Raw genomic sequence first — 12453 nt, 5'->3', positions numbered from 1 at the left:
ATTAATCAATTAATAATCTAGTACTGTCGATTAAGAAAAATCATTGATTAGAGAACTTTTTGAATTCCAATTTCTAGCGTCCCTGATAACTAGGGATTATTGGTGATGGGACATTAAAGCTATTAATCAAAATCTTCTTGTTTCAGTCGTATGAAATCTCCATTAAATCTTCTTGTTATTGTAAACTTGATGCATTGGGGTTGGAACCATACTTGTTAAGCTTAGTAACGTTTGAGATTAAAAAATACCTAAATACACAACTAAAAATTACAAAATTTCTTACTCTTTTCTATTCTCTAATATATCACTGTACGTGTTGTATCGAAAAATCGGACACATCAATATATCGGTTGGATATACATCACTTTACGTGATGTATCGGTTACATACACACCACTTTACGTGATGTATCGATCGGATACATCACTTTAGCTGATGTATCAGGACGTACGTGATGTATCCGAAAGTGACCCAAAAAGAAGAAATTTCTGGTAATATTTAAAAAAGTAAGAATAAAGTGTAATTGGAAAGAATCACTACAAAATTTAAGTGAAATTTACATATTTTTAGTCGAATGATATAATAAAAAATAAATTTAATTAATAAACGAGAGTATAGGAATATCCTTGATCTTTTTCCCTTAAACAACTTAAGAAGAAAAACAAATAAGAAATGAACATTTTTTCCATCTCCAAGGGACGGGAAAAAAAGAAAAGAAACTCTAAGGGATTGAAGTGGTGTTATTCAAAATATGAGGGCAAAAATGTAAGGACTTTCATCTAAAATTCTTGTTAATTATGACAGGCACGCTTAAAGCTTGGACTCTTAAACAGATAATTACAGCATCATTCTTCTCGCGGCAAAATCCCTCTCTCTCATTTTGACAATTTAGGGTTTGCTTCCCTCGCCTGAAATGGCAAGCTCTTTCTCTCTCTCATCTCCCATTATCTTTCATCCATGAATTTATATATGTGTGTGTGTGTGTTATGAATTTTGCATAATTTCAGTTTGTTTTTCCTAATTAATTGTCGAAACAACAAATTTATGATCTTTATGATTTCTTGCAGGCTGATTCTCCTCGAAAAAGGTACGTCTTTGTTTCTCTATCTATGTTCGAGACCATATTAATCTAAGCTGCTTCTTTTTTCTGTGTATTTGTTGAAATGCCTTGATCCGTCTTAAGTAACTTTCGGTTATTGAATTATTTTAGTTAGGAATTGAATTTTTTCTCTTTGGTTTGTTATCGTTGTCAAGGGTGAATACATTGTTTTCTTCATCGGGGTAGTTGGGTTTGTTTTATTTGGGGGAATTTATTTTGATTCGTGTATTGGAGAGATGTCAATGTGCTAATCTTTTTAAATAGAGAAATGGTAATGTATGAATCTGATTTTGGAAGAATTGTTTTTAAGTTTATCATGTAGGGTTAGTTTTCTGTTTGTTTACTTGGAAAATGTCACTAAAACATGAAACAGTTCCGTGGCTCTCATATTTTATATATATAAGTAATTTATGTACAACAAAGCCGTCATATATTAGGGAATAGTTGTAGTAACCGGCAGTCATTCATCCTAAAAGTTTCTTATGCAATTGCAAAATAAGATTCGACTTGAAGCAAAGTTTTCCAAGGAACATCCTAATGAAGCATGCCACTATATGGTCTTCATAGGTCCTCCTACTTATTGATTAAAATTATTATGTGTTCGGTCTTTCTTGTGTTTTGTGTGTGATCATACTAGAAAGTCTATCTATCGATCTGTCTTTATGGATAAGTTTTTGGCAATTGTTACAAGTATAATTGTTGAGCATGTTTATGGAGAACACACTTACATAATCTTAGCAATGCATTTCTATTATCTTTTTTCGTACACAAATAAAATCTCCAACGGATATTCTTTTTAGGCACTGTCTTTAGTAGTAGTAGCTGTCATAGAAATTTTATGAGCTACATATGCTTGAAAATTATGCCATCATTACTTGAGGAACCATCTTTAAAGACATGTGGTTGGGTGTTAATGTATTTTTTTTGAGGGCTCATAGGACTCAACTGATTTAATGTTGTATATTTTGGATTCCCTAGGTATTCCCGCTCTCCTTCACCTTGGGAAGAAAAGTCAAGATCTCGCTCTCGATCCCCAACTAGATCACAGTCAAGGCCAAGAGGAAGATCCAGGTCCAGAAGTCATGGAAGGTTAGAGTGGAACTTTAGTTTTACTTCACCTTCTTTATGTTAACAGCTTCGTTTCGGTTTCTCTAATTTTCCTCCATGACTTGATTACTGATTAGGGCTGAAGTTTCAAATCCTGGAAACACACTCTATGTGACTGGATTATCTTCAAGGGTCACTCAAAGGGATCTTGAAGAGCATTTCTCAAAGGAGGGAAAGGTTGGTTACTGGTTTACGTATAAGCAAGTTGTTTTCTGGTTCTGGTTCTTCCATGATTCGGTGCTCATACCAACATTCTCTCTCTTTCAAAATCATCCGTATTGTATCTATTCTTTATAATGGAAGTTTTTCAGTTATGATGATAATATCAGAAACATCTAGTTTTCATTCAAGTTTATTGTATGAACAAAGTCTTGTCAATGCATTTACCAAGATATTGATGTGTTGTGGCATTTGGCTGGATTCTTTTCCCATTGTTCATACTTTAAGGCTTGCTGTTGAAGTTTCTCTTTTACTTTCTTTTGATTAGGTGAAGTCAGCTTTTCTGGTGGTGGAGCCCCGTTCTCGCATCTCTCGTGGTTTTGCTTTCATAACAATGGATAGTCTTGAGGATGCCAATCGCTGCATTAAGCACCTTAATCAGTCCGTCCTTGAAGGCCGGTCCATAACAGTGGAGAAGGTGAGCTATTTCTATTTTCTACATTATTGGTGAACCATTGTTCTGTTGGGTTGCTTTTTCTTTTTCTTGACTTGGAGGTTTTCTGATTATATTCAGAAGACATTACGTCAGCTTTGTTGGCAGCAATCAAAGATGATCAGTTCTTCCATTGCAACATTAAATTCACTCAGCTTGACCCAATGGCCTGCTAAAACAGCTTTTCACATGCATCTGATCAACTAAACTTAGCTACTATATTGCCAAACAACTATACAACCTCAGCAAACACTTCAAACTCTCAACTAATCAACGGTCATTATCAACAATATAATCAGGCTTTTATGGTATCTCATCCTGGCGTTGGTTCTATCTCCATCTTTTTAGCTGTTATAAGACGTGCAAAAATACTGAAGCTGCTATCCTATGTGACTAGTGTCATGTCCTATTTCTTAGTAATGGACATTGTTATGTGCTTATGCCACCTTCCTCACCAGTATCTCCAATTATGGAGAGGTTTTTCAAAGAGACTTACTTTTTTTTTGGCACAGATTAGTTGAATGTTATGTTCTTCCTTTAGGAGTGCATTTTCTGGTTCTCGTTTGTTTTGGATGTTAATATCATAGGTTAAGATTTCATAGAAGCAGAAAATATATCCTTTTTTTTTTGGTTGTGAAGATAACACCTGAGACTAGGAATTTCATATTTTTCCATTACAAGGAATTCATTCTCTAGAATACATTATCTGGTTGAGATAACCCATTTGTTCTTGATGTAAAACCTCATATGTTCAAGATTTCACATATTGAGATGATATATTTGTTTTTCAGTCTCGTAGAAAACGTCCAAGGACTCCAACACCTGGTCATTATCTTGGGCTTCATCAGAGCACAAGGGGTGATGGTAAGTTTCTGATGCTATGTGAGTTTCTATTCTATTCATACTAAATTGTGGAATCTCTGAAGTACTCATTTCTTTGGTCAAAGGTTATCATGGTGATCGTGGTAGGTATCGTGGCCGAGATGACTATGGGTACCGAAGATCTCCAAGGCGCTCTCCATATAGAGGTGGGCGAGATTATTCTCCTAGACGCTCACCTTATGCTGGAAGGTCGAGACGTGCACGATCCCGGTCATATTCTCCTTATGAAAGGAACTACCCTCGTGGTTATAGATAGGGGTTTCACAAGGCATATGTGGTTTCCTCCTCAGCAATGAAAATTGCTTGTATAAGGATCTATAAGTCTGGTGTGGACTAGTCTTGATGGTGTAAGGTATTAGAGTACTGGTTAATGAATTTATGGCTTGTGCGTTGACACCAGTGGACCTGTGTTTGAATGTGGATAATCTATAATCTTTCTGAAGTTTTAAATAGGCATTATGACATTCCAGATTATGATGTATCTACTCTCTTTCGTTGCATGTCATTTCGTTGTCTTCATGGACGTGACATTGTTTATAATATCTGTTGGTTCATTCTTTTATGATTAGCAACTTTCTGGCTTGTGGCTTGGTTTGTTCCGGTTATTGTCAACATTCTTTCTTTTCTTTGGCATGTAGGGGAGGTGGGAGCAGAAGTGGAGACGCCACCTTTGTGTTGAGCAAATTTTCCACTCAATTTGGATATTAGTTTGAAAAGAAAATGTACACTTCACCTAGTAATTTGCCTAACGGTATTGTCTGTCTTGAACAATATAGATTATCTGAGTCTTAAATATATCTTGATATTACAAGATATGACGTTCATGGAAATGTGGCCTCCTTTAATTTTTACTTTTACAACAAATGACGCATAAGCATCATTTGAACGTGAATTGCATATGTATCCTTCTAAAAAAAAAGTGATAAACACCAGGATGGTCCAATCCCCACATGACATTTGCCTCATTATAGTGGACATAAGGGCCTACGAGCTTATCAAGTTGTTAAAGTAGGCTTTCAAAGGTTCTTTAGTTAATTAGGCATCCAACATAGCTACTGAATATAAACATGACAAATGGATAAGAATTAAGATGACTAGACATCGAAAAAGCTTCCAAAGGTCAACAATAATATCCTAGATTTTCTAATGAGCACGTGAAGATATTTTACAAGTTAGTGTAAGTATTTGTATTTGTTAATAACAAACGTTGAATTTTCAAAAAAAATAAATCATTCTACTTCCACTCCACTGAATCTGGTGGTAGAATCATGAATTGGTATGAGGATAAATGGACTATTCATATTTATAGGACTTTTTCTTCTTCTTCTTCTTTATATATGTGACCTAGTAGTAGCTATTGAAAGAGTCCACGTCATTTTATTTAGTCATGAGAGCTTTGACTATCTTTGTAACAATTTAAGGGACACCCAAGTTAATCAAGTCAAGCCTAGTGAGCTAGCTATATTAACTTGTTGGAATTACATTTTTTTAAAAAAAAAATTCGACAGAAGGGTTACATAAAAGAAAAAGAAAAGAAAATTAGAAAAAATAAAATAAAAATCGAAGAGCTCCAACAAAATCCGAGTGTCAAGATCGTGTGCTCCTCAAGCCAATCGTTTCCTTCCACATGCTCCATCAACTATGAAATAATCGTGTTTGATTGAATATAAAATTTAAATTATTTTCTTATAAAAAAAATTGTGATTTCAGATATGCATAAATATTTATATAATTATAAATTTTGTCATTAATTATAAAATAAAAATTTAAAGTTAAATTATTTATAAATATAAAAACTTTGTTTTTTGTGAAAGACAAAAAAGAAATAATTTAAAATTGAAACTTTAGTGGTCGGTTAGTGTCTTTTATCACCCACGTTAACAAGTTTTACTAAATAGAGAAGTGCATTTTGCCAATAATAGGATAGATGTAAGAGGAATTTACCTTCCTGGACTTTCTTTTTTCCACCACGTTTTTTTTTTGTTTTGTTTTATAATAGTAATGAGATAAACGTGAATGAATACTCATTGCATAGCACGATACCTTTAAAAAAATGGCATCTCTGCATGTATATCAGAATAAAAGCTTTATGTGAATTCAAACATTAAATTTTGAACTACTCAGGAATAAATTTTATGCTATTAATAATCCATTTTAATAAGATTTATTTTTTTTACAATTTTTTTAATTTCAACTTTACATATGACATGGTTAAAATAACAAGACTAAAATATATTTTGATATATTTTATACATCTTTACTTTAAAACTACGAGATCCAAAATAGTGTTTTACTTTTTAAAATCATGTGTCAAGTCAAAACTAGACAAACAAATTGAAATAGATGAATTACTGCCCCTCCATCAATTATTTGTCCATTTCAAGGCAATCTCAATAAATTTGGAGGCCTAAAGTCAAACTTTATAGAGAGACATTATTTTTTTTAGTTGACATATATAAATTGAATAATTATAACATACTTAATATAATCGTACAAATGAGGCCTGAAGAGGTAGAATATGTGTGGACATTATGAAGTAAGAATGTACACAATGTAAATTTTCAATGAAAAATATATTATATAAAGTTAGAATAATAAATTTGAAAATTTTTATATAATGATATCGAAATAGTGTTGCGCTGAATTTGATAAGTTGATATAGTGATATTAAACTAGTGTTGACTAGTTTTAGTGCTTGAAATTTAAAGAAGACACAATTTTATTTTATTTGATCTTTTTATAAACTCACAACAATAAATTTTACATAACGTAGAAGGTTTGACCGTTTGAGAGACCTCAAAATATTTAATAATGAGAGAATAAAAATAATGAAAGGAGAATTAAAAAGTATATATAAGAATAATAATGTTGGTTCATGATAATCGTCTGAGTATAAATGAGGCAACAAACAAGATAGTCACAGAAAAAATGATGCTACAGTTAACTAAATACTATTCCATTTCTCAATTATACAACGGTCCATATATTAAATGAGGTAAAAATATATATTATATTTTCTATCCAAAAAATTATTTTTAAATTTATCAATACATGAGATTTTCTTAACAATATATATACATTTTTGAGAGAAAGTGGGGGCCAAAAAAATGGAGCCTAAATAATTGCTTTAGTGATCTTATGTTCAAGACGACTCTGATTCATCTTTTCCTTGGTACACCTTAAGAAATAATAAATAAAATAATATTTTACTCTATCATCCCTATTTATTCCAAGTCATCTAATATTAGGAATTAAAGTTTTTAATAAATAAAAACAAAACAGGTATAGAATGATATATTATTTCTTAATTTTTAAAATTAAATAAATAAAAATAAATCGAGTAAACAAAATTTTTACATAAAAATTCATAATTAAATTATTTTTGAAAAATATGCATAAATGGAATTGATGAAGGGAATCTCGTCGTCCTTGTAGGAGTGCAGTATTCTAAACGCTACTTTAACATCAATATCCATCCTCCATTCGTTCGCCCAACAAGAAAACATTTCTTTTTTGCACCTAATTTCATTTTATCCCAAAGTCCCCCCTTTCTCCTCTCTCTCTATCTGTAAACCCACATTGAATTCATCGTCTTGAAATGCTCGGGGCTGAGTTGAGGATCCCTACCGTCGCCGGAGTTTTGACGGATCTACCGGAGAAGAGTCGGTGGAGTGCCAGCTGGCACTGTTACTCCTCGATTCGAAATATCTCATATCATCTCTCCTCCAGAAATAGGCATTGTAGAAAGTCGAGATTCATGGTAATCTGTAGCAAGTCATCACGTGGAAGCTTCAATCAGAAATCAAATCAGAGTGATGAACCGGATGATGATTATATTGAAGCCGTCGTCCTCGTTTCAGGTCTTCCATATTCACCTTGTTAAAATTACCGTTTTGCCCTTTCCTCCGATGTTATCTTGCACTTCTCATATCATTTTTTGTTGAGAAATACTGATGCAGATAATATATTCTTCAAAAAGATCCGATTTTTCTCTCTATAGTTTTGTTTTTTAATCAATGCTGCTCAACTGCTGCGTTTTAACTCATCGTCGTTATTAGTTAGTGATAAATGGTGGCTTTGCTGCTCGCTCCACCAACTCTGAACAAGTTGCTTGCCCAGTAACATTTGATGATCCTGTACGAATTAGTAAACTGTTGCGGGATTGAGGGACTTATAATCATTTAAATTTGTTTTAAAAAATGACTTGAGATGGGGAACCATGCACTTTGCTATAATTTGATAAACTAAATAAGTCAATCCATAATTTACATCAGTTGAGTCCGCTATTTGATTCCTATGTTTCCCATTTTGGTTTAGTCAGGTCTATTTCATGTGGTACCAAATGAATATTAGGGGTTTTCTAGATTACACGTATACCTGTCGTGTAATCTCGACTAGTTGGTATAGTATATGTGGATTTCTCTGCTGCCATTATGTTTCTTTTCTAAGTTGTGACATTGGTCCCCGGGAGTATTCTGATATTTTAGACATTTGTACCTAGTCCTTTTCAGTCACCTTTTGGAGGTCTGTTCCAGACATGACCAAACTATCTGAGATTCTCTCTTTACTCTCTACCTGTGCTACTTGCATCCTTTGTTATTATTCTTCTCCAATATTCTACGACTGCACGCCTGTCTTAATATCCTTGTTCCAGTATTCATCTATCTTAATAACTATTTTACAATATTCATCCTCTTAATATCCTTATCTCAATATTTATTCTGTGGATGTGATGGGCCATAGGGGCTCAACATTCAATCTCAATATTATATTGCTGGTGTAGTTACTTACATAAAAATAGCCTTTCACTTTGTTAGGCATCTTTGTATCGCATAGCATCCTGTGGCACTCATCCATCTCAAATACTTATCTTAATTTATGTGTACTTTGAGAAACTAATTGCCTAATACATATCTGTAGTCTTTCTTCTATATATTCGTATTTTCTTCCCTGCATCTGAGGCTAAGCATGTTTACCAATGCTGCAATGACCACAGAGACTATGAAGCACTACAAAATGCGTATGCGTGGATTTCAAGAAGAAACAAGATGGCACTCGTCTGCTCACCTGGTTCCTTCTTCTTTTCACCCCAAGGATCGTGTCGCTGATGCATCATCTTTAGGGACAGGATTTCTTCGCCGTTTCAAGAATCCAACTATTTTTCTTAAGATTTCCTGTGATGCTGAATATGTCTTACCAATTATTGTTGGTATGTACTTTTAGATTTCTACTTGGACAACTAACACTGTCTTGTAAACAGTTATGTCATACTGTTGTTGTAACTCTTACTGCCTGCTACTTCAGGAGAACATGCTGTCAAAAAACTTATAGATTCATTGCATGAGGATGAGACTGGGGTAATGTATTTTTGGAAGTGGATTCTCTGATTTACTTTTCCCTATCTTTCTCTTAACATTTCTTTGAGATGCTGATGTTGGGCCTGCTGCAGGATTGCTCCGACGAGTTCTTGCTTGTGAGGAATCTATTGTTGAAATCTGGCTATGAAGTATGTTGATACCATTTTTATCCATGTCATCATATGCATCCTTTCTCAATATTGATTTTAAAAGATAAATAATATCTCAATCTTGATTTTTGTCTTCTTGTTTACTTTAAGATTCTCTATTTTAAATTTGCTACCACATTCCCTGAATTTGAATCACCACAAAACCTTTGGTTTTCAGAAGCATGTCATTCTAAATATTTACATTTGTTAGTTTTACATACCCAATGAAATCTTTAATGAGGCGACTGTTAACTTTTTCCGCCTTTCTTTTAGCTGCCAGTTCACGGTACTAATATGCTTTTACCAAGTATCACGAAAAGTTCTTACTGATTGCTCTTACTTGTAACATAGCAACTGAGCAGGAGGCTATTCCTCACTTACTTCTAGGTGTTTGTAAGGTGTAACACTTCCTTTGATATGTGATCACCTTTAAATTCAGGAAACTGGCACCGCATCTTTAATTATTGTTTGAAGTGCTGGTCTTTCTTTCTTAGTTTGGTGATATATCATTTCCAGGTTAAAATGGTGAAGATTACAGAAAGAGTGACTAGTACTTATTTTGCCAGAATATTTTTCCACAAGGTATGTTGGAAGTACTTGTTGGGTAAATTCAAAAATATACTCCTACTTCTGGGATTGCATTTAATCTGAAAACATTTTTGATAATACCCAGGCAGGGGGAAAAGATATTATTGATGTGGATGCTCGTCCTTCAGATGCCATTAATGTTGCCAGAAGATGTAAGGTATTGTTCTTATGGGATTTTGAGATTCAAGTGTGACAATGTATATAGTTCAGTGTTTTCTAACGTCCATTGAAAAATTGATGTCATTCATGGTATCTCTGTTGAATAAAAGTATGGGACTAATGAAAAATTAGCTTCTCCTTCTGTTTTACTCCAATTGTATAAAATCCCAAAGTTTCTCTCTCATGTGAATTCTATTGCCTTATCTGTTTAACATTTCATGTCTCTTGAGTGCCTTTTCTCATGACTCCTTTAGTTATCAATGAATTGCTTCATATAAGTTGCTTACCACTGTAGAAAACATTATGTCTCCTGACTATATTATGTTTGACCTTTTTTTTTTTTTGTATTTTGAGATGAAAAGATTGATATCTTCCTTGAGCCTAGGATCTATCAGAAACAACTTATCTACCCTCCAAGGTAGGGAGACTTGTGGGATTACACGGGATATGTTGTTGTTGTAGTATTCTGAGATGAAAGCTTGAATAGTGTGTATTTATCGCCTTACAACTTCTTTACGTTTAATTATGCAATCAACTTGGATCTGAATTGTAGCTTTTGAGTTGAAAAGGTCTGGAAATTGAAATTTTCAGCTGAGTGGTAAAGTTGTATGCGCATGATCTACTTCTTTTCAGTTTTAGCTCCTTAAGAATCGGTCTTATTAATCTTTTTGTGAACTGTAATGACCTAACTACAATTTTGAATACCGTTATCTGTCTTAATTGAGCTTGTTCTGGTTTATGCAGGCACCAATATTTGTGAATAAGCAAATTGTCTTGACTGATGCAACAAGAATAGGTTATGGAATGGACCGATCTAGCAGAATTAAGTCCACGTATGACGTATTATTAGATAGGTTTGTCTCTTTTCTCTCCTATGTGCATTTCTTGGACTTCTTCCAAATTTAAGCTTAATTCTGTTTGGCGCAGTGCATCAGATGGCCCCGATTTACTTTCTGAAGAACTTAGTATGTTGAGAAATATGAACTTAGCAGTGAATGAGGAGAGGTACAATGATGCAGGTACATCAAACTAAACCTATGATTATTTTATTGTAATTATTTGCTATAGTTTCTGTAATTAATTTGTTAATATATCACCAATATTTTTTGGTTTCTGCAGCTATGTGGAAGGACAAACTGGTGAAACTTCGTGAGTTCAAGACATGAGCTCTAAATGTTTCTCCAGGTATATCTGTCTACTGTTGACGAAAGAGCTCTTTGATTACATTAATAGTCGTGGAATGAGCATTTTTATATTATGTAGGATTATGGATATAGTATTCATCTGGCCCCTGAAAATTTAGATTATTCTACAATGAACATCTTTCATGTTTTGCTTCTATTCATTGTAACTCTCTCCTTATCCTTTTCAGAAATCAAATGTAAATATTTCTTGTGGATTGATGTCAGCTATGATACTGCGTTGTATTTCAACTTTTCAACATCACACTAACAAAAGTTTCAAGGATCCAATAATCTACAGGGAAGTTCGAAAATTATTCTTGTGTACATGTTTCCCTTGTTGTAGAAATATTTGCTGAAAAGTAAATGCCTTACCTATGTTGTGTCAGTTGGGTTTTTATCTAGCTAACCCAACAATGCAACCTCTAGGTAAAAATGTATATAGTTTGATTGTTGCTGAAGAATATCTCAACTATGTGAAAATAGCATGTGCATATTCAAGATGAACTCCCTCCATGCCAACAATAATAGTACTAAACTTTCAAAAGAAGAGAGATGAGATCAAGCTTTGAAGTTAGTAGCTGAAAGAAAGCTGTCCGTAAAGGTCAGCAAAGACGAGAATTTGTTTAGGGCAAATCAACAAATATTGCAAAGATGGTACGACTTGAAAACCATGTGGTGATATATTACCATGGCACACAGATGGTGTCTTTCCAGTGCCTCTCATCACCACTCATAGATTGCTGTATATAAGCTATTAAAAGAAGGGGGCTGGAGTGGCTATGCTCAAGTTAATATGTTGTACAATTGATTCCATCCATATTTGTAGCATTTGTTATATCCAGATGATTAGAATAATTGGAGACTTGGGAATATTTAAGTTTAGACTGTAAGGGGGTTTCTTGTCAAATTACCTTACAAGCATCAGCATCTCCAGTGCTTTTCTGTGGAAGGCAGCTACATAGGCTGTTTTCAGTTTTCACCAAGTATTTGTTTTCTCTGCTGTTTTTCTACCGATCATAATAAACGCCAACTTTCCCTTCCCCCTTCTTTTTTTTTTTGCTCGCTCTTGTCAATCACTAACTACATCCTCTAGTTGTATACACTCATAGTAGTGGCGGCAAAATTAGTCCATGAAAACATAATTAAACCCTTAGCTCAGCACATAAAATGGGTTGACATATTGAAATTTTGACAATATTTTCAAGACTTTTTTTTATTTGATATGTTATGTATAGCTATAATAAAGGGGAAAATATTATATAAGAAAAAATAAAGC

At 33.6% G+C, this 12453-nt stretch overlaps 2 protein-coding genes across 2 annotated transcripts; both read left to right on the top strand.

Moving 5' to 3' along the window:
* The first annotated feature begins 804 nt into the window (after positions 1–804).
* Positions 805–4312, top strand: LOC129874398 (serine/arginine-rich splicing factor SR45a). The gene is given in 8 exon segments (XM_055949681.1): positions 805–916; positions 1068–1087; positions 2078–2188; positions 2284–2383; positions 2694–2843; positions 3650–3722; positions 3806–3924; positions 3926–4312. Coding segments are annotated over 8 exon segments (687 nt in total). The 5' UTR covers positions 805–913; the 3' UTR covers positions 4037–4312.
* A 2818-nt stretch (positions 4313–7130) lies between these two features.
* On the top strand, positions 7131–12223 carry LOC129874226 (bifunctional nuclease 2). The gene is made up of 10 exons (XM_055949484.1): positions 7131–7600; positions 8737–8949; positions 9045–9097; positions 9190–9246; positions 9763–9828; positions 9920–9991; positions 10738–10847; positions 10921–11012; positions 11113–11178; positions 11366–12223. Exons 1-9 carry the CDS (start codon positions 7339–7341, stop codon positions 11157–11159), a joined length of 972 nt encoding a protein of 323 aa, XP_055805459.1. The 5' UTR covers positions 7131–7338; the 3' UTR covers positions 11160–11178; positions 11366–12223.
* Positions 12224–12453: the final 230 nt, after the last annotated feature.

This window comes from Solanum dulcamara, chromosome 11, assembly GCF_947179165.1.
Source record: "Solanum dulcamara chromosome 11, daSolDulc1.2, whole genome shotgun sequence".
NCBI lineage: Eukaryota > Viridiplantae > Streptophyta > Magnoliopsida > Solanales > Solanaceae > Solanum > Solanum dulcamara.
This window is presented reverse-complemented; position numbering and strand designations above follow the sequence as displayed.

Coding starts and splice junctions, on each gene's coding strand:
- LOC129874226 (XM_055949484.1), top strand. CDS start 7,339: ATGCTCGGGGCTGAGTTGAGGATCCCTACCGTCGCCGGAGTTTTGACG. Junction 8,950..9,044: donor TGTCTTACCAATTATTGTTG/GTATGTACTTTT, acceptor CTGCTACTTCAG/GAGAACATGCTGTCAAAAAA. Junction 9,098..9,189: donor TGCATGAGGATGAGACTGGG/GTAATGTATTTT, acceptor GGCCTGCTGCAG/GATTGCTCCGACGAGTTCTT.